Genomic DNA, 26,756 nt, shown 5'->3' on the forward strand with positions numbered 1-26,756 from the left:
TTGTGTTAACCTTTTTGTATGGAGGATCTGTTTAGTAATCCCTCACATTAGATTTCTATAAAAGATAAGTTCTATGTAGTTAAGGGCACAGGGTAAGGTAAAATTGAAAAAAAAATCGATTTTAGTTTTTTTCGCAATTTGAAAAGTTTAGTTCTTTCTGCACATTTTCCATTGTCCCAGTGTTTTTAGAAAGCTATATTTCGGGCTGAAAATCACTTCTTCCGAAAGCAAGTAGCAGGTGACCACGCCTCCTTTTGGGATACACTCCCTGTTTATCGATGAATTCTCCAACAAAACAAAATCAACGCAAGACCTAAAAGCTTGTCCAGTAACAGATAATCTCAAAAAATTATTTCGCAACTATTGCATAGCTTTTTTTCAACCAAGACAATCACGAGACGCGGTACACGTTTTTCCCAGGTGTGTACCGTGTGTACATTCAAGCGTTTGTGTTTTCGTAACGACAAAATGGCGCCATTGCATGCTGTTTCTTTATTTAATGGTGGCAGCATTGCACAAGCCAATGTTTTGAAGTTTTGTGGATGGAACCCTGTGTGGAAAGCCATCAAGTGGCTGAGGGAAGTTGACGTCACTCTAATATACTTTACGGACCAAGCGACATGGCAGGTCACAAAAGAGGCCCGGCAAGCAAGGCGATAAGCCTAAAGGCGAAGACATGACTTTAGCAATGCCTTTCAAGCTGGCGGCTATTGAAAAAATGACTCTGAGGCTGTTGGTGCCAATAGAAATTCGTTATTCACCAGTTTTTTTACTTTAAACTCAATTATCTCAAAATAGTGTTTTTTAGTACATAGGTACCATTTTTTCCTTAACCTGACATTATAGAAGGTTGATTTTTTATTTCTACCACATACATGGCTGTTCAAAAATACTGAACTAAAATTAAAAATGTGCAGCTAGCAGTTTTTGAGTTACAAGGCTTTTAATAGATGAAAAAAACTAAAATTTCAGTACTAGAATATAAAAATATAAAAAGAAAACTTATTTTAGATTGGTTCAAATAATTCTAGTTCAGTGGATAAAACACAATATTTCGAACAAAATGATATATACATGACAGGAATACTCCTAATAGTCACCGAGAAAAATGTTCCTCAACATGGCCTCAAATGCATGGGGAGTATAGGACTTACCCTGTGCCCTTAAGCCTGTGGTGACTAACATGACAAAGTGGTGCTCAAAGTGGCTCTAAATTTCACGTATGTGCACTCCAAAGTGCTCCAAAAGCCATTTTTAGCTGCTCCAAAGTGCTCCGAAATTCCTCTCTAGGTGCTGCAAAAATTGCGTAAAATCACAATTTGCCAGTAGCATCACTGCATAAGGGACTTTCGCGAGCGCAGCAAACAGGATGTCGCAATTGATTGGGGGAAAACTTTCAAGGTGAGAAGTGCACTCCATGCTTCTCGAAGTTAACAAACTTAATACGGCGCTGTCAACTACGACTGCGAAGGTTTCAAGAAAAGAAGACTATGCCGTGCACAGCAGTGGTATGAACTGGGCGACGTGGCATTCTTTCGAGTGAAACGTGCCTCGTCGCTTGCACAAGTGGTGGTCGCTTATAACAGATGGGGTGCAGTATCGAGGGGCCTTAATTTTGAGGCCCCCCTTTAATGAGAGCGGCGCCCAAAACAGCCTGTTGACGGAGCCCACTTTGTTGCAGGCCCTGGGCTGTCTGCTGTACAAGTTGTGCTTCTTCAGCTTGCCCTTTGGCGAGAGCGTCCTGGCCATCCAGAACGGAAACTTCACTATCCCCGACAACTCTAGGTATTCCAAGCAGCTGCATTCCCTGATACGTGAGTACCCCCTCCCCTCGCCCGGGGGCGGCCATGTAGTTTGTAGCAGGGTGTCGAACCGGAACCGAACCGAACCGAAAACCGGAACAGAACCGTTATTTTTAGCCGAACCGGAACTGAACCGAACCGAAATCTTCGCCGCCATCTTGGAACTGAACCGGAACCGAACCGAAAAAAAATATAACGGTAACCGGTTCAAAACGGTTCAAGGTAAAATTTTTTTTCTTCTTTGCTAGTATCACAAAATGAACATATGGGAATGAACAATTGGCGGCTGTATTTCTATCTGTTGATCAAATCGTCATATACATAATTGAAACGTATGATAGATTGTGGGTTTTCATGGCACCTTTGTTGGCACTATGATTAACCATGTGTCAAGTTGTCACGTGACGTCATGGTGTCAATACATGTTGTCAAGTAATGTCACGTGGCCTCGTGACGTCACGTAACTCACTGCGTTAAATCGATTTCATTTGAGGAAGTCACTAGATGTATTAACCTTGTTGACAGCATGACGTAACATGACATCACGATTTCGCACCAAGAGTCACGTGACACCGTGACGTAAGCGATTTTCATAACCCCTAGTCGAGTGCTCATGTTCATGACAATCAGCATGGCCAAACATTCAGGTAACGGCTCATGTCAATTAGATATGATAATCAATAGCCCAACTCTAACAATATTTGAAGCTCAGCCCAAGCTTTTGCTTTGCAAACCCTTGCAGCCTAGGGCATGAATGCGATGAACACTGGCGGTATATAATTAGGGTCAGATCACGTGGCCGCTTGTTCAAATTGCGAGTTGAGGAGATATCGACAGCTGTCTCTGTCCTTTATTTTTTCTGCATCTGTTATTAGGGGAAAACTAATGGATGTTTCCGCAACCAACGTCACGGGTTATTTCTTAACACTATTTATTGAAAGTACAAAAAGAAATGTTGCATGACCAATTTTACATTATTGAAGCATTGAAACATTTTTTCATTTTTGCTGAAGTATATCCGAAAGATGTCCCTGAGAATAGAAGTTTTGAAATGACTAAATGCGACCTACTAATATGACGTTACATAGAACTACACATGTGTACGGAAGGGATACCTAAAAAAATAAGATATTTTAGTGACGTGAGAGGAACAGCCGAACGTTGGCAATCGCTGTAAGTCTCACACGAGCGTCGTTCTCAAGTTATTGCCCAAATTTCGACCCCTCTGTATTTTGTTTAAATGAGCTAAAACATATTTCTATACATTACTAAATACTACTCAGGATCAGTCCCTAACGTTAATAACTGATTGAACATGACCCCTTTAAACTTCACGGGGTGCAAAATAAAAGCAATGAAAGGTTGCGGTTAACAAGTGTCAAATAAAATTGTCGAATTAACAGACACAAACAAAGGAGGCAATTCCTCAGGAATACTTTCAGCCTTTCCACTCTGGTGAAGAAGGAAGGCCAGAGATGCTGTACTATGGTGGGAATGAAGTAATGGCCGGCCGCAAGTCGGCAAGCCAGACTGGAAAGGCTGGAGAAGTTGCCGCCATTTATGAGCGACGGTGGCAACCAAACAACTGGCAAGCCGGCTGTCTGGTTGCCGTCACCATTTATAGATGGCGGTAACGCATGACTAGCCCTTAACAGCACCGCTGTATAAAGAAGTGCGTCTGTGTGTGGGGCCGGGGGGGGGGGGGGGGGGGGGATAGTTTTAGAAACATACTGTGTTGTAAAGGTTCCTCTTCCCTGCATCTTTGGCGCAGACCAAAAAGCGTGACCCCGGAAACTACTTTGATTGGAAAAGCGCTCTTGCCAAAAAGCACGATTTTGTCGTGCCAGACGTTGGCACCGTTCCTCATGACGATGCACTAAGAATAATAATACTAGCCTTTCAAATACTTTGCTTTCACTGAGCTTGCACCTCCTGCAGCGTGCCTTTTGCACCGTCGATTTGGACTTTCTCAGCAAGAAGGAATCGGAATGACCACCAGCCTATAGTGTGATAACGTCACGTGCATACCACGCTAAATAGTTCAGCTTTCTGGTGAAATATGATGTTCGCAACACTAGCCATAGATGTCCTAATTGTAAATTTGTGAAGTATTTATAGCAGTCTCGCGATGAGATATGGCAGCCTAGAGAAATGTTAGAACGCATGACTATTCTAGCATAGTGCTGTAAAGTGGAGGTTCAAAACAAGTGCAGGTAAAACCGAATATAACATTTGCCTCCCGAGGCAGTATTTCGGAAGTTTCGAGCTTATGCAAGCTGATGAAATGTAATGTACTAAGATTTCAAGGATCTTTGTCTGTCCTTCGCACTATTTATGTAAAATCATGAATATCATTGCGTGCATCTTTACGCATCTCTTTTTGCAGTAAGGCAAAAAGAGATGCGTAAAGATGCACGCATCTCTCTCTTTTTGAACATTTCGTGTATTTGAGTTCCAATTCATCATGTGAGCATAGAGTCCTTTTTAGCGTACCCTGCAACCCGATGTTTCACACTGCCAATCAGCAAGCAGAAAAACACTTTTACGTAGACTCCACAGCTCGCGTAGTTTCGAGTATCGTCCTTCCAAGTCGGTCTCAAGCGGTTATGTGAACTTTATAAAGTAAAATTTTTTATCAATATAAAATATATTTAATTACTAATTGAATATTTGACAACATAAATAGAGGGCCGACCACTCTAAAGCAATGCCCCCCAAATTATTTGAAAGCGGTTCTGCCAATCTTTTTCGGCGTTTTTATCCTCTGCAGGCATGTTGTAAGTGACATGGGACGGCCTTACATACATTTCTGATTTTGAAGCTAATTTAAATAACTATGTGTTCCTCACACATATAACTTCTCAAACATATAGAAGTCTGTTATTGCCTTTTTTATCTGGTGAACATTAGTTTTATGTGTATGTGGGCTGGACGAAAAGAAAGTAAACAGGGGCGCGCGGTAGAACTATGATGATTACACACGCAAACCGTCAGAAAGTGTCCAATTAAGTAGCTGCCTTGTCGAGTAGAACGTGAAATACTACTTCGTCTTACTAAACAAAAAAGAATTTTGAAGGACGCTTAAGCTTCGCCTTTAAAAGTGGAACGCTATCGCGTCAACGGGCCTCGTTTGCATCGCATTCTCATTTGCCGCGCAAGCGTGCCTCGCGTGGCCTAGTGAAAAGCGTCTGACTCGCAACTAAAGGGTTGTGGGTTCGAATCCTGCCTAAAATTTTAAATTTTTTCTTTAAGGCAAAGGAATTACTTTCAAAAGTGAAATCATTTGAAACATACGGTGACCTTTATTTCGCATTACATATCATGTTTTAATCACCCTCATTCCACGCGTGATGTCACGTTTCACGTAAGCATTGTGGGTTGTTTGAAATTCTTGCGCTAGGGTATGTAGCTCTGACGTCATGAACCTATCGACCAATCAGGATTTTCCAGTCACGCCACCGACATCGGTTTTTCTGCGGCATGAGCTCGTTAACGCTATCGTGTTAAAATCATCAATTAGCAAAGTTGATGCTCATTTGCAAATTAAATTGTCCGGCATCTTGTCAACAACAAACCTCAACAGCCAGGCTATGCCAGCTTATTCTCTATAAGAAAATGTTCAGTTGGGCCAGCGCTATTTTGGGCCAGATTCGATCTGAGTGCGAAGGTGCGTATATATTAGAGTGAACAATTGCAATTACTCCTTGCTCCATGATTAGTCGCATGCGTGCGGTGCTGGGTGTAAACAATGTTTAGTTAGAACAACAGGCATTTGGATTGCCGCTCGGTGTTTCTATAAAAGATAGACTGAAAGGAGTTATCCTAAAACTTTGTTACATTTCGAAAATTTCATTGCTTTTAGCTCACTTGGGTTGTCATCATATATATATATATACATATATATATTGTGAAGTGTATTTCGTAAACCTTATTTCATGATATACGGCCACGAGGTGCATGCTCATTTCATATTTTTATGTGATGTAATTAATTCCTTAGTTCAATGACACGATTTCACTTTTAATACTGACACACAAAGTTGTACCAATCACGGGTATTTTAGACGACCTACCACACTTCGCGACAACATTTCATACCGTGTAAATAGATCAGCTTGAACTTTAGAATTTTACTTTAACACAAGAAAGAACAAGAAAATACAGTATAGTTCTAAATTAGAAGCTGATCTATTTACAGGTATGTACCAACAAGCTCAACTCTTTACTCTTGTACTTAAACATTTTGATTCAGGCAAAATATATTTTACTCGTAAACAAATAGATATTGAGTCGTATGAACACGACGTTATGTATGTTAATGTAGATTTTCTTCTACTCTTGCGTCAAAATTAAATAACTAAATTTAATATTTTTGGTACCTAAGAACAAAAGTAAATTGCACGGACGATCGAAGAAACTATTTAATTAATCGTTTCACAACGGAAATAGTGTATATTGCCAAAAGAACGCGGAAAATATATTCTCAATTTAGTGGTTCAAACCGGTTCGAACAGGTTTGAACCGGTTTGAATCGTTATTTTTGGCTCCCCGGAACTGAACCGGAACCGAACCGAAAGCCGTGAACCCGAACCGGAACCGAACCGATAAAAATTTTGGTTCGACACCCTGGTTTGTAGAAGTGTGCCTGCCTGGCAGTGAACTAGACTGAGTTGGGAGGGCGGTCTCTGGTGGGACGTCGCCTGCTGTTACCCCGTTTTAATGCGATAGCATTATCAAACTACTACTCCAGATTTTTAGCTATGTATATTCTGGCCTCCTAATGTGCATTAGGCCATTTCAGCTCACCGTTCTTGCACCCCATTGCGTCGTACATATGCGGAACGGCAGTACGCACTCCTTCACATTTGCGTCCTCTTCGAAGGACCTGACGACCTTGAGGTCGTCCCTAGAGGTTGTCCTAGACATTGCCCTCTAAAATAATGTCCTTGAAGTCGCCTAGAGGTCGTTCTCTAGGACAATGTTAAGAACAACGTCTAGGACGACCTCAAAGACGACCTCTGGGGTGATCTTAATGACAAGAATTGAGTGTTGTCCTAGAGGACGACGTTAAATTTAGCGGAAAAATTGACGTCACGACCAATGCACCAACTAATTTTTTGCGCTAAATTTGGCGGTGTGGAACGATAAATGCTATCGCATTCATAGATAATCACCCGTGTGGTTTCTACAAATTAGCTGCCCTGTAATTTTTTTTTTTTTTTAGCTCTACGGTGGGGGAAAAGGTAACAAGGAGCTATACTTTATTTTGCCTTACAATGTACCACAACGCATGCTACGAGTCATCTTAGCCAATCCGACGCACCATGGGAGGTCACGTGACACGCTCCGAGCTGTTGATTGGCTCCGGTGGCTCGTAGTGTTTGTTTGCTGCGGTACATCATCGGGTGAAACAAAGCAATACTAATCTGGGCGGGCTTGCGTAGAATCAACAGACAACATCTTTGCTAACTGGAACCAGTCTTAGCACGATTTTGAGGACGAGTTGTTTCAAGCGGGCTTGTTCCGGGCCTACCTCGAATGCATGCACCTCAAGCTTGGTACAAGGTAATCTGTTCAATTTACCATTGTGTACCTATGGACAAAGATTGAGTTCAATAGTGCCCTTGTTTAGAATAATATGCCTAGCAGCGAGAAAGCCAAGTGACGTTTTGGTATCTTTAAACATGCTTTTTTTTGAGTTGCAAAAATAAAAGTTAAGATCAGATACTTGTCATTCTGTGTTTCAGATTAGTAAGATGTAGACTTCTCTATTGTTAGTATTTCGTGATGTTATTTTTTTATGTTGTGCCCATTGCCTGTTGCATTCAGGTATCTTTTGTTATTGGAGCCCTAACTAGCCTTTGGCTATGGGTCCAAACACTGATTGTATATTATTGCGACATCTTTTTAAATAAAATGAAAAAACAAAAAGTTACAGTAAGTGCAATATGACGGTTCTACTGCCATTCGAAATATTTATGCGGCAGACATGCCAGCGTAGGAAGCTTTCTATTTGCAAATCAATGTGTCACAATTTGAAAATGCTTTTCGAGTTTTAGTAGTGTGACTAAGAAATAAAGGTGTGTTTAACGCCGAGGACCACGCATATTTGGAGTGGTGTTCGCACAGTGTTGTATTGAAGTGCACACATGTGTACCTCAACTTGGTTTGTGTGTATATTGTTGTTGGCTTCTTCGAAGCTTCGTAACGTTATCAAGCCGGGTTGTGCTTTAGGGAAAGTGGGATTTTTTTGTGCAGTTTTTTGTTTTTGCTTTTTCTGCCTACCTTTTTACATGTGCGCTTTGGTCACATTTTGGATTTATAATTGATTCCATTTAATAAAAAATGTGGCTATGGAGATGTTTGAGATGTGATTCGTGTTACATGACATTTCTCCTTCCCCCAGGGTTCATGTTGGAAGTCCAGCCTGAGAAGAGGCCGGACATCTTCCAGGTGTCCTACGTGGCTTTCACCCTGGCCGGCAAAGAGTGTCCTGTTCAGAACCTCCACGTAAGTACCGGCTTTCTCAGTGCCTCCTTCTGATTCGTCTCGCGAAAAAAGACGTCAAACGTCGATCCCGTGAAACGTTCCTTTGAAACCATGATTGGTCGCAGAACCTCCGAGGCCGCCTCGTGGAAGTGATGGCACCATTGAGAACCTGCGCAAACGTTTTTGGCCGTTTTTGGTACTGATAAAAATAGTTTCAGGTCACGCTCCCTCCGAGAACACTGGTTATCTATAAAAAAACGAACTAATTTCTATGTGCAAGAATTTTGTTCCTATGTTAGTTATCACCCCAAGGGTGGATTGTACATGGTTTTCCCAAAGAATGAAATGTGTTATCTAAAAAAAAAAAAATTTTTAAAAAGATTTTTTGGAAGGGCCAAATATTCTAATGATGATCATGACTGGCAGTTGTACAACGATTGTGTGTGTTTGTGGAAGTATGAAATTAAGAAAAGCAAAGAAACGTTTTTTTAATCACGATTTGTCGAGCTTATTTAAAACTAATCCCCAGAATTTTCGGCAGGTCGTTATTCCTAAAGAAAGAAGCACACTTCCTCCGATACAAGAAGGCAACGTAAGACTTTATGCTTCTAAATGAGCTCCAACACTTTATGCTTTTTTTTTTTTTTTTTTGAAGTGTTTACACATGAGCTTCCTTTGTTAGAGCGGCATACTGTTTACACCACGCCCGTGAATATGCAAATGGACAATATAATTAGAACTGTTGACGGGGTTTTCAGTGCCATTGATGGTTTGCAGGTAAAATCAAGCCTGGGGTCTGACGGGCAGTGTTCAAAGCTGCCCAAATTAACGGGAAATGTATCGGGTGTTTGGCTTACCAGCTTATTCCAGCAGTCCCTTGATACCGGCTGCATCCCGGGGGCATGGAAATTGGCAGATTTAATTCCTCTGCAAAAGTCTTGTAAACGTGAGAGTGTGTCAAATTAAAGTCCTATTTCACTCGTGTCCGCCCCTTGTAAACTTCTAGAGCATATAATCTATTAACCTGTAATGAAACACTTCGCTTCTAATAATATACTTGTTCCTAACCAGCATGGTCTTCAACGAGAACTTTCATGTGAATCTCAACTTGTTGAACTGGTAACCGATTTACGCATCTCATCCTCTCAAACTGACGCAGCTTTTATAAATTTTTTAAAAGTGTTGGATTGGGTCCCTCACAGTCGCCTTACAAAAAATAAGTGTCTTAAAATTAATGAAGCTGCTTGGATTTAAGAGATTTTGAACAATAGAAATCAATTGGTTGTCGTAAGTGACATTAATGTGTGTTAAATTGGGACTTCCCCTAGATTCTGTTCTTAGCCCAGTTTTATTTATATTATATATAAACAACCTTCCAAATGACCTTTCATAAAAAAATCTGCCTATTCACCGACGACTGTGAGGTTTGCCGCCATATAATATCAGATCATGCTGACTGTCCTGCTCTTCAAAGAGACTTGGACAGCCCACTTTCATGGTGTGATGCATGGCGGATGCAAATAAATGTGGAAAAAGCGAAAACTAGGACATGCGCTAACTCTCTTTCAATGTTTCATTACAACTAGAAAAATATAGACTCCAATTTAGAAAAAGCTAGTTCATATAAATACTTAGGCATTTCCTTAACTCCTAATCTATCGTGGAATACCCATATAAAATATGTTAGTAAGAGCGCAAACCAAACATTAGGATTTTTGAGAAGACATCTATGCTTGGCAACGGCGGAAACTGAGCTACTTGCGTTCGCCACTTTCATTAGGCCAAAGTTGGAATATGCATCTGTAATTTGGAACCCTGATCCAAATTCCGAGCACACCTAAGCACTTCTGATGAGCTGTGAATGCGAAAGCATGAATGTTGTTCTTCTGCTCCCTTAGTTCGTCTACAGTCTACTGGCGTGGACGGCAACGTTTCGCTATTGCCAAGGTCGCGGCCTCCGACGATATAGATGCCTCAGGTGCCGACATGTTCCTTGATGCCGAGGAACATGTCGGCACATGCCGAGGGGAACAGAAGCGGTCGCAACCCCATTGCCCTGCGGCAACGCGAGCGGCGTCCGAGCACGTGCTCTCGTGAAGCGGCCGCCAATGGCTACCTAGGGGCCGTTTTGCTCAGCCAATGGGAGAATGGGCATTTTTTTTGCAGTTAGAGACACCGCCAACTTCACTCCATGGGATAGTTAATGCTTTCGCATTAAAAATACTTAATCAACAGTGTTGAATCAATAAGAAACAGGGCAACTCGGTTCATACTAAAATTATACTCGCCGGTAGGTGTCGCACAGCGTAAAGATTCCATCGGTTTATTGCTGCGCTATTGTACGAGGTACCTCACGAGGGTGTTCCATTTCCATAAAATTTATTTATAGCACATCCGAATTTTGTCAAGCTAACATCCTACCGCCCACGCTCATTTTCCCTCGTCATAATCACCCTAACAAAGTTTGCATTTTTTTGCCAAGACTAGTTTGCTCAGATTTTTCCCCATTCATCCTGGTCGCAACTGACTGGAATGAACTGACGAGTGAAATAGCTCTCACGAGGGACCACGACATCTTTATGTCACTGCTGCGCGATTCTTAACGACTCACCACTTGTAAACATGTCTATCGCCTGCTTAGAAGCAGCACTTGTGGTTTTTTTTGTTTGTTTTTTCTGCACGTGTAATTGCGACCATTTTTTGTGGATTTGTCATCTATATCTGTATTGGTGTCATTCAATTTATTTTTTATTTTTCATAAAGGTAGTATTTGTACAATTATGCATATGTGTTGTGATACCCCGCTCTATGTAATGCCCCATCGAGCCTTTAGAGATAAATAAAATAAATAAACTCGCAGTTCCCAGACAGAGTTGAACGTTCGAGGGATGTTTCCGCATGCGACGCATCTGCAGATTTTGAAACCTTAATTTTATGATATTTCAAGATGTCGTTTCTATGATGTCGAAACACTTGCCGTTGGCTTTGCAATTCACTTTTAAAAAGCGCGACGCGCCACGTTCCAGAGGGACAGGCATTGGGAGCATAGACAACGGTTTTGCATCTCTGCGCTTTGGACAGGAAGGCGTGTACCACGTGGATGCCTCGGCCAAAGCCCCTCGATAAAATTCACGCTTCGCGCCTCTTACAAGTAGCAACAACCATTGTTGCGCGATTGCGCGAGACGTGCCAAGAGTGATTGCTCCTCCAGCATTTGCTTCCAAGGGTCGTTCATTTCGGTGCATCGCTGCCATTTGCTTCCGAGGGCCAGGCGATGCACGGACCTCGTGCATTGGCGCATTTGACACTGCATGTAAGACAAACACAAACGCATCAAGGTGCCTCAGCGCCCTGACGCCAGCTTCTTTGCAGAACTCGCCAGTACCCAACATCGAGCAGCTGCCGGTGCCGCAGTGGGATGCCGAGAGCAGGCTGGCGTCCTCCAAGCCCCAGCGGTGAGTGTGCCTAGCCGGAAGGCTCTTCCCTGTGCCTCCTCGCCACGGTCCTTCGGAAAGAATGACGCGCCGTACCGCAGAGACTGTCCGACGAAGCCAAGGATTGCCTAGCGTGCTCGGATGGGATTCGGGTGTCGTCTGCTCCTTTCGCCTCTTTAACGACGCTTCGACAGGAGTCCTTTTCAACTCACAAAGTTTGCAGCAAACTCGATCTTGGGATTGCTGTCCCGCAGAGTCTAACAATCCGTGCCCGTACATGCCTTAGCTTCGGCAAGCGCTTGTTACCTCTCGTGCCTGACGTTTTAGGCGCGCAAGGTGTTCACATGGAGCTGACAAACAGAAAGGCGTCGTACCAATTCGTTTTCTTTCTAACTGCGTATTATGTCTCGTATATACCGTAAAATACCAAAGGAGCGCCCCCCCCCCCCCCCCCCCCCCCCCGCCCCTCTCACTGAAAACTGGATTAACCTAGGCACGGGTGCTTGCCCGGTGAGATTGTGCGTTTAACTTATGATTTGCAGAATTCCCAAGTTTGGGAAACGTTAGTGGTGGGCGCTTGGAACGAAGTGGGCGTTTCCGCGGTATTTTACGGTTACTCGTTAATTCCTCTTGAAATATTTTGTTACTTTTTTCTGCCCACCAAGCTGACAAATGTAGGGGGCAGGAGCCCTGCCAAGCTGCATTATTGCAGCTTTTTTCCCTCTCACCTTACCCTCATTTTGTACTCTAAGTGTAAAAATAAAAATTTAATTAAATGAGTGTGCCAAGTGTTATTGGACCAGGCAGATTATTTCGCTCGCACACCAGTCGCCTAGCTGTGTTTGTCCCTTGTCCCTCTTGTTCTCCTTCTGCAGGGATTGTTATTGAAGGTAGAAAATTTGTGCTGGAAGCGGATCATCTATTGCTAATCTTGCGTTGCAACAGACTATAGTTGTCCGGTTCCACTGGGCTTCCGACGTTGGGCGTCTAGGACGTTTACCCGGTGCCACCGTGCCGGCGGTCGAAGCTGCCGCACGCGGTGGTTGTCAGTGTGCAAGTTTGCTGGGGCACCCCCTTGCAGGAGCCAGCAGGTGCCCGTGTCGGAGGGGACGTCGGTGGCCCCCCGCCAGCGGCCCAAGGGCTCCCAGGCGCCCCCCGGGGTCGGGGGCCTGCCTTTGATGCCCCAGGGGTCCGTGGCTCCGGCCCGGAGGCTGACCCCGACCACCCCGCAGCCCCTCGTGCCGCCGGTCACCCCCAACCCGGGTGAGTCGCCGATCAGAACTTCCCCGTGGCATGCCCGGGTCCTGAAGTCAGTGAAAGGAAGAGAGTTTTTGCTACGTAGAACCTCTGGCCTTGGCTCGGGCACCTGTCTTAGCCATAGAATTAATGTTATACGTATAACGATGGGACCATATTGGTGGTGACGCTCGAAGCAGAAAGGCTTCACTTGCAAAGTCTGTGTCTAGTGTTTTACCAGCTTTATTTTGCACGCAAGTCCCGGGGAACAGATTATGTGATCAGTTCCGTGGTTGGGGAAAATTGTGTTAGGGAAATAAGGCTACACCCGCAGAACAGATCACATGATCGAACATAGGGCAACGTGCTCTACTCCGAGCGTGCATTTAAACGAACAAGCTCCGGGCTTTCAACGTTCTTGCCAAGTGCGCATTGTTTTGGTTTTTTCCACTTTGGCGCGTTTTTTCAATAGAGCAGTTCGCAAGAAAACCGCGGTGTGGCACGACTCCTTCACCTTCTCCGTTCTGCCATGTCTCGTTCCTGGAGTTACGGTGCCAGAGTTATCGCAGCGCCAGAAACGGCGGCGCTGCGATCGCTTCCAGCTAGACGCGATCGCAGCGCTATTCATAACTGTCAAAGTTTGAGACTGAGGGACACAGACGGGGTTCTCCTCGCAGTGGGTGGCAGTGGTTTTGCCGCCCACCAGTCCGGCTGGTTGCCCATCTCTATATTTTGCCTCCGCAAGACAAGACGATGCCGATTTTGAAAATGCACGCCGCCCCAGATTGTTGTGTTTGGCAGACTTGTGTGGCACTATGCCAAAGAACTGCATAATCTCTGAAAGAAATCACTGCTGTGTGGCAGAGAAAGTGCCGAGAAAACTGAAAGTTGCAGCAATCGTCCCCTCCTCCTTCTCCTCCTCCTCCCAACACCCTGGAAATTGTCAGATGTCCATATCGAAAACTTTTAGGGGAGAACACTGGACGCTGAAAAGGGAACATACACATACAGTCTGTTTCTTTTTTGTGTGTCCCTTAGTTTCAGGCATGTATAATTATAAATTCCCCAAGGTTAATAGTCATACTGCACCGGTTTAATTGTTCACCTAAGGCGCCGTGTAACCGAAAGCTCGGTTACACGACGCCTTCTCTGCCAAATTGTGGGCACCTCGGCCGGGATTTGAACCCGCCACCTGGGGATCCGTAGGACGGTGCTTTACCTCGGAGCCACCGAGGCGGCCCCATTATATCTCGAGCAGATTAACATCAGAATGTCTGAACTTCTCTCATCCGATGTGCACCCATTTATTCATCTACTGCTTCTTTAGACACCAGTTGCAATGATTCCAAAACCTAACTGTAGCCTATTGCGAAAATCCTTTAGGCACCTATTGCAACAATTCTTTTCAACATTGCAGAGATGAAGACTTTGCCAGGTAAGTTGACAATCTAAAGCCTAAAAAGCTTCCTTCTTTTTTTCCTTTTGCTGCGGTTGTTTTTAGATGCATAGTAGAACCTCATTGATACATTCTCGGTTGATGTGTTTTCCCCGCTGTTACGTTCCCTAATGCCAGTCGCATTGAGCTCCTATAGCTACATGTGTATTAATAGCCCGTGCTTGCGTTGGAAACCTGTCAACCAACTCACAAAACACAGAAGGATTCGATGGTGGCTTTGCATCAAAACAGTCAAATCCTGATGAGGTCTCACGATCATCACATCGAAGTTGTGCTATGTACTGGCACATGCGCATCTGGCTTCACCACTTTGCACCAGCGTGCTAGGAGCAGCATCCGACGCAGTTGAGCGTCTAGTTTGCTGGGTGGGCACTGAAATATTGTTTTAGCTTATAACATTCCTTGGTTGCACTTATTAGTAGACAAGAACAATAAAGAACAATGCCAAAAAAAAGATTTGAATTTGAATACATATGGTACGGTAGTTCCTCACATCTGCGAAAGTCAACTTGAAATTGATGCAGCAGTTGGCTCCTATTTCATCTGTGACCTCCCAAGAGCATTGTCGGCCATTAGGTTTTCCTGGATCGTACGTTTCCTTACGTCCCGAGCAGCGTATCAATGAAGTTCTATTATAGCATTCTTTAAGATATTTGAAAAGTGTATTACGCATAAAAAAAATTTTTAATTCGCACTTTCCAGCGACATAGCTGCCTTCTCGTGGATTTCGAGCGAACTGCTGTAGTGTCCCAAAGGAATGTTTGCTTATTGTAAAGAGATGGATGCTGAAAAATATGGATTGGGTGACCTTTCGTTCTGCAGCAGCTGCACAAAAATGAGCACTCGGCTGTTACGCACCGCTACCAAATCGTAAGAGACGGTAGCAGGTGCCTATGATGCTTATAGCGGACATAGTGAACTTGCATCCAATGGTGCTGTTTCTTAGCATTAAACGGGCCATGCCACGCAGAAAATAATATCCGAGATAGCTACATTACTAGCACCATCAGTTTTTGCCTCCAGCACATTCTCTTTTCACTGTGAGCGTGGCACAGGAAAAGAATGGCAGGCAGGTCTTTTGATCACCTCGACTGCAAGCTTTCCGTCCTCTATGGCACTCTGTCGTCTCGTTGGCACGCACAGACAAGCACGAATAAAGGCAACGAGCAAATGCCGATTGCTGTCGAAAGAGAATCTCGTCCATCCAGTGACTAGAATGGGATCTTGGTTTAATTTGCTGGAGCAGGCAGGGATCCTTTTTCACCCTATGGATATTTAGCCAGGGTACAGGCTGGACGTTCATTCGGGATTTTGCGGTGCACCAAGGAGCATTCGTGACAGACTTTTTCTCTCCTCGTCTCCAGTGGGCTATCACAGTGGGTGAAAAAAATTAAAGGTAGTCAAATTTCTCGCGCTTCTAGACGTTTGAGTTATGGCATCACCGACACAATGAATGTGTACTCAATTCCGGAATGCATGAAGTTACAAGCAAGGGTGTAACTTTACATTGTTGCATGGTGGGCTTTATTCCTGGGCAGCTATCAGTTTGGTTCGCACGAAACTCCTGACCTGCGAACAAAAAACATTTCTTTTTTTTATATGCAGCACGCCGTCCCAAGCATTGCAACCTTAATTCACTCAAATGGAGAATGGTCAAAGCGATCACAATCTGTAACGCATTGCCTGTATTCCCACTTACAAAACAATGTAAATGAAAAGTGCACTTTGGTTGAAAAACAATGCTCCCCCCTCCCACCCACAGTAATCCCTCGTTATACCGAAATTGTTTTTTTTTTTTTAATTATCGCTTTTATCGAAGTTTGTTGTGGTCCCTATCGAAATGCATGCATTTTTAACTGGATTATTCTAAATGTATTAGCGGCCAACCTCGCTTATTACGGAGATTGCGATGCCGAAAGCTTGCAAGCCTACACGAAGACGCACGGAGACCCTTGCATTTCCTCCGCCTTCTCCACCGAGGCGAACGGAAAATTGGGAAAACGGGGTAAACGGGTGGCGGAGGACAGAGCGCACAGAGCTGGCAGAGTGCCGCTTCTGATGCCAAAGCGCCGACGCAGAAACGCGGGCAGGGAGCAGCGTTAGCAGCGTCAACGTTCTGACGTTACTCACGGCGCCCGCGGCTGACGCTGCCCGACTCCTGTCGCAATCGGGTCAAGGGAGCGATGGAGCCCGGAGGAGATCATCTCTTCAGGATCCCCCGACGCATACCTACGCGGGTGCGCCTCTGGCGTTCCACACGCACGTGTGCATCATATGGTCGATTGGGAATGTTTACCGAAAGTCGCTTAGATCTGCGATGTCGAAAAAAGTGGCTGGCCCAAATCCGAAATCGAAGAATTTGACATTGCGGCATCGGCTGCTGACGCTGTCCACCATTTTGCAGAACAAGCAACACATATTGGACGGGTTCGAGAAGTTTCTCGCGTAGGAGCAAGCGTGCCGCTACCTGAAAATGAAAAATCATCAACTGCTTCGCACATGTCGGATTTTTTGTCGCGAGCATGCTTGCGGAGCCGGCACACGATTTCCATAGCTACAACGATCTCTGCTGGGGTGTGTGACAACATGTTGGCGAAGATAACGAGGACAACTTTGATTCGTTTGCACTTGTCGATGCGGATGTTCCCGTTGTTACTCCTGCCAGGGATGCTGCGATCGTAAACCTTGCGTGCGGCAAGGGTAAACATGAAGCGACGTCGGATAGGCACCTCGGGAAACGCCGACGACTGCGGAGACGCGAGGCATTTTACGGCTGCTTCGAAACAAAGTGGAGTGCGGCGGCGGTTGACTGTTTGTGCGATGCCTGGAGCATTTCGAGGAGAACTGGTGCCCGGATAAAATTATCGGTAAACTCCACTTAATTTTTGTTTTACTCGGTAAAGCTTTTCCAAAATGTTCATGACAAAGGTTTGTTTGTTTAAATGTATGGTCGGAGTGTTCTGCAGTGTTTCCGTGCTCCCTCAGTGCTGCTGGCACTGTTTTTTTGGCTCTATCGCTTTTATTGAATCGCCGCTTATATAAAAAATTTTTTACCGTCCCGTTGGCTTCATTATAACGAGGGATTACTGTATATCCGCTGGAAAGTGCGAACAGTCAGGTGCTGTTATTGCGTTGAAAAGCACAAATGACTGATCATTGCGCTACGAGTGCGACACCCGACAATGGGGGGGGGGGGGGGGGGGAGTCAAGCCTGCGCTCAACTGCTTTCCATTCTTTTTTTGCAGCCTTCTCGGGAGTTGGGCGCCTCCGACGACCCTTCATATACATGTATTTATGACGACAGCTTCGAATAAATGCTGCGTACCACTTCTTGTTTACTTGTCATTAGGTCATATTCGGCCGTAAGTCTACTTTATACGGGAACCCTCTGTGAACCTTGTTTGTTGGTTACACCTAGCAATCAGGGCCACAGGAGAGGCTGTCAGCAACGAAGCACAAATGTTGGTGCGACGTTATAGGTGCTGCACAGAGGGGAGTGGGGTGGTGAGCAGTGCACTAAACCCCGCCCTCCTGCCCTTTTCTGCATAGGAACAGGGGCTGCTTACTAGGGTAAAAACTGCATATTAGTAGGCTAACCTAATAGGCACCGAGGCATTTGACATTCAGATTATGCGCGTGGCAGCATTTTAGAGAAAGTGATGCGAAGCCCCCCGAAGATATATGTGGATGAAAAAGAAGTTATATGTTCGCAGTTCTTTTGCCACGGCATATCGATATGATAAAAAATGCCACCCATTTATGTGCTGACACACTTACGGTGCGTTTGATGGAATCTCTAAGCCGGGCAGCCTTTTAGACCCTCTTATTGTTTTCTTTATAAATTACCTTCCAGGGCTCTATTGTTTCTGATCTAAGCCTTTCGTTTTCTGGCAGGGTCGGCTCTTTTTCCTCTTGTGGGCTGGGCAATGGGTGTTATCTTAGTTTGATCGCCGAGTTCGCACTTTGTGACACAGTTGAGGTGCTTCTTTAGAGTGACCCCGACGACCTAGCAAAAGGATGAGGCATCTCCGGTTTGTGAGACACTGGACGGATCACCGGTGGGCGGAAGCGGGACGTTTAGCCCTCGACCGGTCGGGCAATCACTTGGCGTAGGCCAGAACTCTCCGCCATCTTTCTTGTGCTGTGTTTGTAGCATCCGAGGGAGGAGCTGTGTGTGGAGTGTGTGCTGTTTATAGAATTGTGACACTGGCATGTTAACCAATCTGTAGACAAGGACGCTTGTAGGGGCTTCTAGTAACCAATGTGATAACTCAAAAAAAAAAAAAGGAAAAAGACTGCTTCAAAGGGCAACTCCGCTCAATTCCGAAGATTTAGGGATAATGATTGATTTCGAATTAAAAAGCTCTAGTAAAACACACTACGTCGTTTGCTTCGCGAAAAATGTTATATAGATCTTTAAATCTAATTTTAAACACGAGCGGAAATCGAAACCGAAACTTCGGCTCCGCCCGGCAACATTGGCCTCGGGTCGCCAAGTACATGGCCATCACGTGGTAGGAGATGTCACGTGATCCTCGGTTAACGACGGGCGGGATTGGGGCGGGCGTGTGGCAGGCGCAAGTGTCGTCTGCACCGCACTCTTCGCCACGTTTTGGTGTATACGGCATTCGACGACGTCTGCACAACTGCCGCATAAGTCTGCGTACGTGGTGTCCGTAGTGTGGACGAAACTCCGAGAGACAATAATCACAATCGGTGAGACGACGACGGCGGTTGTGACGCGGAAGACGGCGGTAACGGCGGGACCACGGCGGGCGGCCGGACGGCTCCCAAGGAATGCGCTGCGCAGGCGCGTTACACCAATCACGTGGACACCGCTGAGCGCCGAGAGGCAACATTGCTGACGTCATGCGCTACGCTTGCCCGGAGAAGTGAAAACAAGCAAAAGGGGACCATGATCATGACGTTTAGCTCAATGTTGGCTCCGCCCATGCTGTAGCCTTGACTGCGCTGTTGGTTGCGCCTGAATTCGCCTGCTCAAGTCGGCCGATTTCGGCAACTTGGCGAGATGCAAAGTTTGCCGGACCATTTAAGAAACATTTCGACAGGACTGCATCGTAACATTTCACGTGTGGTCTTCCTAGGCAATACTGAAGAGGACTGCATTGTTTTTTCAAAACCAAAAATGAAGCGGAGTTGCCCTTTAAGGACATTAAGCCGTTCCGAGGGTTTATGCATGTTGTATGGCCGCCGAAAAGTGTAGGTTTGTTTTTTCATGAAACGCAATGCTTCTGAAGCATATTTAAGTTGCTAGCGATTGGGGTGTACACCAAGCCGCACTCGAGTTTCGGATCTCCAAAATGTTATTGAGAGGCCCTCAGTAGCGCGACACCTGTAAAACTAAATTTTGGGCCCTGACACATGCCCCTCTCGCCCAACAGACTACGAGAACCTGCGGAGCCCCGTGGGGAGCGGCGTCCCCTTCCGAAGCCCGGGGGCGCCGGCAGGTGGGGCGCTGCTGCCGCCGCCCCCGCAGGCGTCTGCCTCGGCACCCCCTTCGGCAGTGGTGACACCCAGCCAGCCCGGCTCCAAGATGGCCGCCACGTCCCTCGAGGCCTTCTTCGTGCCCTACTGCAACGTCGAGCCGCCGGGGTTTGCCGGCCTGGCCGGCAACAACGGGGCGGTGCCGGTGGCGCCCTCTCTGGGGATGGCCACCAACGAGACCCCCGTGCCCCTGGTGGCGTCCGGGGGCATTTCGGCCCTTCCGTCGATGCCGCCTGCCAGGTGCGTGAGGGGCATGGGCTCTCGCTTGCCCCGTGTGTTTGGCCCATTTGTGTCTGGAGCTGCGAAGTACGACCGGGCATTTGAGTCTCTGTATAGACGGCTGTCCAAACAGGATACAGCTACTGCCGGCAGAAAACGCGTACACTTGCCTCAAGAAACATGAAAGTTGCGGTGCTCGTGTCCGTTTTCAGTTTGGACGTTACCCCGCAAACAGTGCGGCTTTCTTCCTCGCTGTCACCTCATCCCCTTTTTTGTTTTTGGTGGACTGGGGACGGACAACGACGGCAAAGGTCTTGACAACAGCCTGCAGAGTGCGGGTTGTTGTCCGGATATACGTGATGAGCACGCTCCAAGTTTCTGTCCAAGGACACAAGCGGAAGGAAGCTTTCTCTCCGGCGAAAAGAAATGTGCAAAAGCAGATTGTAATTTGAGGAAAACCTCCACTTATAGTACAGCAAATGCTGTGACTTCAGAAAATGTGTCCTGTTTGAACAGCCCTTAATTGGTTACAGTTTCGTTACCGAAATGCTTAGGTCGACGAGCAGCCAGAAAGAAAGGAACTCTTCCTCAATTCCTCCTTCCATTTGAGAAAGAGGGAGGCCATCCTCCTTTCTGCTGGGAGTAGCCAACATTTCCTAGAAACTAAGGCTGTAGCGCTTTGAGTCGTGACGTCATAACGACCGGAGAAGGTAGGTTACGTCGAGAAAAGGCGGCCACTCTGGTTTTCTTTACCCCAGCCACGTCGTCTGCTTACTCAGGTCGTGTGGTTTGTTTGTGCGCATTTATCTGGCTAAATGAATGTTTTGAAAGCGCAGCCTCGTATAATTTATTATATGTATAATATAAACATAATCTACAACGTGTTACCAAGGTTGAAAGTACCAAATTCATATTTATGATTATCCCGTAACCGTGGGACCACAGCGCAGTCCCGCAGCTCCCCACATTTTTCGAACGAACCGGCTCCGGCAGAGGCGTTTTCTTCCCTCATACGGGCTCCGACCCTAGTAAATTTACGTTGTGTGTGAGCTGCTGATTGTCTGAGAAAGAACGCCGAGACATTTCAGAAGACAAGGGAAGTGAAAAAAATTCAGTCACTGCCGCAGGGAGCGCACACGAGTAAGAGATGGGTCGACAACGTTAAGCTTTTCCTCCCACGCTTTGGCCGCTGCTCTTGTGTGGTTCTTTTGTGTTCTCTTGATACTACGGCATTTACTTGGATTCGCGATCCTGCTACAATGCGAGTGATACATGTGGTCACTAGCCAACGATGACACTGGTCAATCTTCTATAGTCCTCTCTCCCTCAATAGGGAGAAAGAGTTCTTGGAGTTTGTGTTAACATTTTTTCGTGACGAATATTGCGGGACGTATAGATGCGATTCACGCAAGACTCGCTTATTCACGGGCTTTGTTGGTCATGTAGGACGTGAGTAAAGTGCTGCTGTCGGTTGCTTTAATCTTTAATGGAATGGAATTTCGTGCTTCGTCGTAATCCGTGTGCAATTGCGTTGACATTTTTGTAAATATGCCTGGTAACATTTAAGTGTTTACTTTAAAGGGATAGTACAACGAAATTTCGGCGCTCATTTTTTGGTCTATATGTGTTCAGTATCACATGGAACATACCAATATCTTGTTAAAAAAGTCTCGAAAAGGAATTTTAAAACGAATTAAACTATTAGCAAAGAGCACCTGGTGGATGTCGCTAACGCCTCGTTTGTAATGCTCGTCTAGGAACCTTGACAGCTAGTGACGGAGGTTGTCTCCTCTCCGACTACGACGAGAGAAGGGGGGAAGGAGGAACTCCCCTCTTCCCGAGAATCCCTTTTGTGTGTCGCAGAAGTCGCTATTGTCCCCCTAGAAGATTATAGAAGATTAACCCGTCACTCAAAATTCGTACAAAAGCAGTCGCTTTGGTGGCTGGAACGACTAGGCCATCCTCTCGACATCAGCCTCGCCGTAGCTTTGCTCGTCTTGAGACGACCTACGTCACGATTGCGTTGGATGTCACGTGCTCTAAGCTGGGCCTTCTCCGAGCGCTTGCCAGAGTGGGCCGGTTATAACGAAAAATACAGCCACCAGGATCAAAATACAAACGTGCGACTGTCATTTACGGATATTGTGGATCATATTCAACCTATTTTTGAACACGACGGGAATATTTCAAATTTCGTTGAAGTATCCCTTTAATGTGAATAACAATCTTGTGTGCTATTATTATTGAATGTGTGTTGTTCGTGCATATGTGTTTGTTTATGCTTATGTTATTTTATTGCCTTTACATCTTTTATAATAGAATCTTAACTGTATTAAGGTAATAGTATTATTGAATAAAAAATAAATTATATTTTGTTCTTAGGCAGCTTGAGCACATATAGAGAAGTGGATGAGTTGATTGTAAACAGTAAGTTTAGTACCCTTGCCACACGGAAAATTTAATATCTTTTCATTATATGATATGGGATTGAAGCGGCTCGCTATTTTGAGTGACTATACAAGCGTCACAAGCTGATTTGCCGATCCCATAATGTCATTACACTAATTCTACCTGATTTCTACTTTGATCCATTTTGAGCCCAATCACTGTGTGTCTCGCCATTTTGTCGAAGTAATTTTGTATAAAATATGCATTCCTAAAGTAATAATTGCACAACTCAGTGTTTTGGACTTAAAACAATCGCATTTTTCTGTAGACGTCTTACGCGCATATTTCGTGCCATTTCATACCAATTTAACAGTTTAATATTTTTTCCTTGTAATAAAATTTTTATAGCCTAGTTGCTATGTGCAGTTTTCATTTCAGCTAATAAGACACAGTTATGTGACTAAAAATGCTTTGTACCGACGGTCAGTTTACGCGCTTTCCCTCAGGTTCGGCGCTTCACTGTGCGCCCCCAATGGCCTTCCATTGCAACGTCACGAGAAGAGCGCTATGGCCTTAGCTTTTAGGAGGTGCTGGAGTAGCTCAGAGGCCCGCTCTTGTGGGGAGAGGAGGAGAGAAGAGTGCAAGAGGGAATGGAGAAAAAACAAGCGCATCTCCACGTGGTGAATGATTTTGATTGGGGCTATGGCGCACCGTGAATTCACGAGGGCGCCCATCAAACCATTCGGCCAATCTTGGCCGCGACACGATCACATGGTCGTGTTGCCGCGGGGTCGATCGGGATCTCGAATTCGGCTCCCGACGCGCCGCTTTCTCTCCTAGCCACTGGAGGGCGCTGCAGGCGCCCCCGTGGCAGGCGAGGAGAAACCTCCTCGCCCATCGAGATATATACTCGGTGGGGCAGGGGGCGAGAGGCCTCTAAGAACTCCGGACGAGACCGAGACGCAGGCAGGCAAGTGGGTGGCGACCGGATCTAGAATATCGCGGGACGCGAGGCCTAAGGCCTACTTTGTGTTTAGCGTTGGGCTTAACGTGCGGTTGTAAATATTGGTGTAATGTAACTTGTATTTGTATTTTAGATTGAGTGTTTTGTAGCGTTGGGTGTTTTTGTACCAATAAACTGGGAGCGGAATCCCGCTCCCGTGAAAGAACCAGGCTGGACTCGGGTTGTTGACGGACCACGTGGGAAACGGCGAATCGGCGGCGGTACGCGAATTCCTACAAATGGCGCATCAACGTTGGGGCAGGCGAGCCGTAATTACGGTCGCAACGTCCGTCGACGACACTGCGTGAAAGTTCACGCGGGGCGGTCCCCCTGGTTTGCGGGTCTATACCGCGGCACTTTGAAGTTGGAAAAGGCACGTCCAAACAAGTGTTCGGGATGACCGCGGGTAATTTCGCGCTAACAGATTTAATGTTTTTGGCTGACGTCGCGACGACACAAGCGGAAAAAGAGCGACGGCTCTCGGGGTTGGCGGAGGGGAACGCCGCGGAGATGACCGTAGTGCGGAGTCCGGAAACGCCGACGGTATCGCCAGTAGTGTCTATGCCGCAAAGCACGGAGATGTCCCGTGAATCCACGGCGTTGGTTGCGGCGTTCGCTCAGGCCTTACAGAGCATGCAGAGGCAAACGCCACCGCCAAAAACCCTCATCCGCATTCCGGTGCCGGAGTACAGCGGACACAGCGATCGAGCTCTGAGCGCGACCGACTTCTTGCTGGAAATCCAGCGATATCGGAAGGCTACCGGCCTGACGGAGACGGAGACGCTAGGCAGGGTTCTGCCGGTGGCTCTTGTAGGCCCAGCAGCCAGGTGGCATCGCCTTGTGGGCGAGTCAGCCGGAACACTCGACGAGTTCACGGCCCTCTTCCGGCAAGAGTTCTTGCCGGCAGACTACCTGCCAAGAATGCGCAGGGAACTGGAGGAAAGAACGCAGGCTCCCGCTGAGCCCTTTGCTGAGTACCTGCGGGCAATGCAGGAACTCCTGCAGATCGCCGATCCGAATGCTACGAACCAGGAGCAGGTCGAGCGGGTGGTGAGGCAGGCGCATCCCACCTTTTCGCGGTATCTGCGTGGGCGCCCATTCGGAAGTCTGAGTGAGCTCGCACAGGAGGCACGCAAGGTTCAGGCCGACATACTGGCGGAGCGCAGGTACCACCTTCCCCCAGCACCAATCGACACGCTCGAACCCCGATGCGCGTGGCACGGGCCGGTGCCACGTGGGTGTCGACGGGGGGAAGCCGCAATGGCGGCGGCCAGCGGGGAGCCGAGCGGGAATCCCTGGGAGCTCACAGATGACGCCTTGGAGCCAGGATCACGCCGAGGAGGGAGCGCGGCCGTCCACGCGGCGGAATTCCGGCCGACCGGCGCACCACGGATCGCCGCAGCCCAGGAGCAGTCTGCCGCCGACCCGCTGCCACAAAGGGGTGAGCGCATCGCACGTCCCACTGGGGAGAGTCCTATCCCAGGTTGGCGAGGCCGCTGCTTTCGGTGCCACGAAATCGGGCACTATAGGCGCGACTGCACAAGGGAGATACCGGGAAACGGAGGAGGCCGCCGATAAAGTTATCGGCGGCGAAACAGACCAACGAGCGGGTCCCCGACACCCCATCGACTGTGTGCGTGCCGACGGCGTATCGAGTCGGAACAGTGACAAGCACCGCGGCCCCATTTATTTCCCTGACGGTGGCGGGAAAGGAGTTCGCAGCTCTTCTGGATAGCGGGGCTAGTGCGTCGCTAATTGGGGACGAGGTCCTCAGGCATCTCCAACAGAAGTCCGTTCGGGTGAGGCATGGGGAGACCACTTTCCAGTTGGCTTGTGGGTCGACGACCTCGAGGGGAGCAGTGCGCCTCGTGGTACGTTGGAATCAACGGGCGCAGAGACAGCGGTTCGTCCATTTGGCCGGGCTGACAGTGCCCATCATTCTGGGACGGGATTTCCTGGCCCACACCGGCATCATCATTGACGTGGCAAGTGGCGGGTACCGAGAGGGGGCACATGCACCCCTTTCAAGTTTCCGAGAGCACTCCATGGGGGCCATGGCGGCAGCGCTGGGAAAAGCGACAGAACAGGAAAGAACCGACCGCGACGACGCCATGAGTCACCCAACTCCGAGCTCCGCCGAGCACTGCGACGGAATGGGCCACCCGTTGGCCAATGCCGATGGACTGTCTCGACCAGAGCGAGAGAGGTTGGCGGCTTTGCTGCACAACTTTGACGAAATGTTCACCGAACAGCCGGGCTGCACTAAGCAGGTGCAACATCGCATTGAAACTGGGGACGCACGCCCTTGGAAGTCCAATCCGCGTCCTGTGAGCCTGGCGAAGCGAAAAGCGATAGATGCCGCAGTCGATGAGCTCCTGAAGTCGGGAATCATTCGCCGGTCATCAGGCCCCTGGGGATTCCCGGTGGTTTTGGTGCCCAAGAAGAACGGAACATCGAGACTCTGCGTCGATTATCGGCGCTTGAACGCGGTGACCGTAAAAGATGCGTATCCATTTCCGAGCATCGAAGAAATCATCTCGAATCTGGGGAAGGCGAAGTATTTCACTACCCTCGACGCAAGCAAAGGCTACCTCCAAGTGGAGATGAGCCCGGGCGACGAAAGCAAAACTGCATTCGTGTGTCACCGAGGCTTGTTCGAGTTCACTCGGATGCCGTTCGGATTAACAGGTGCACCGATGACATTTCAGCGGTTGATCGACGGGGTGCTCGGAGATGCCAAGTGGCAGCACGCGCTCGCGTACCTGGACGACATCATTGTGTACTCGGAAACTTTCGAGGACCACCTTCGTCACCTCGAGGACGTGTTGCGCAAACTGCGGATCGCCGGCCTCACACTTAACCCGACTAAAGCCCAAATTGGAGCTTCTGAGATCAGCTTGTTGGGATTCCGGATCGAGAGAGGAAAAGTTTCCCCCGACGCGGACAAGTTGCGGGCGATCTTGGAGTTCCCAGTCCCTACCGATGTCGGGGGAGTGCGCCGTTTTCTCGGCATGATAGGATACTACCGAGCCTACATCCCGAACTGCGCAGCCATGCAGGCACCCCTCACGCAATTGCTGAGGAAAGCGGCTCCCTGGAGCTGGGAGGCGCCGCAGGAGGAGGCATTCCTCCAGCTGACCGAGGCCTTGGCGCGTACAGCATCCCTCAAACTGCCAGACCTGAATAGGCCCTTCACGATCCAGACGGACGCCAGCTACCAGGGAC

General features: G+C 47.3%; 1 protein-coding gene across 2 annotated transcripts in view; it reads left to right on the forward strand.

The window, feature by feature from the left end:
• Positions 1–26,756, forward strand: part of LOC8043175 (AP2-associated protein kinase 1) — a 54,012-nt gene that overhangs the window by 11,014 nt on the left and 16,242 nt on the right. Inside the window, exons 7-12 of one of the 2 annotated variants that reach the window (XM_029985053.3) lie at positions 1,682–1,814; positions 8,208–8,311; positions 8,832–8,882; positions 11,663–11,745; positions 12,806–12,987; positions 19,819–20,161. In XM_029985053.3, coding sequence (XP_029840913.2) covers positions 1,682–1,814; positions 8,208–8,311; positions 8,832–8,882; positions 11,663–11,745; positions 12,806–12,987; positions 19,819–20,161 — 896 coding nt within the window. The remainder of the gene's footprint in view (positions 1–1,681; positions 1,815–8,207; positions 8,312–8,831; positions 8,883–11,662; positions 11,746–12,805; positions 12,988–19,818; positions 20,162–26,756) is intronic. The other variant, XM_029985054.3, reaches the window with a different exon arrangement.

The sequence above is a fragment of the Ixodes scapularis genome, unplaced genomic scaffold (genome assembly GCF_016920785.2).
Source record: "Ixodes scapularis isolate PalLabHiFi unplaced genomic scaffold, ASM1692078v2 PGA_scaffold3__209_contigs__length_174095766, whole genome shotgun sequence".
Taxonomy (NCBI): domain Eukaryota; kingdom Metazoa; phylum Arthropoda; class Arachnida; order Ixodida; family Ixodidae; genus Ixodes; species Ixodes scapularis.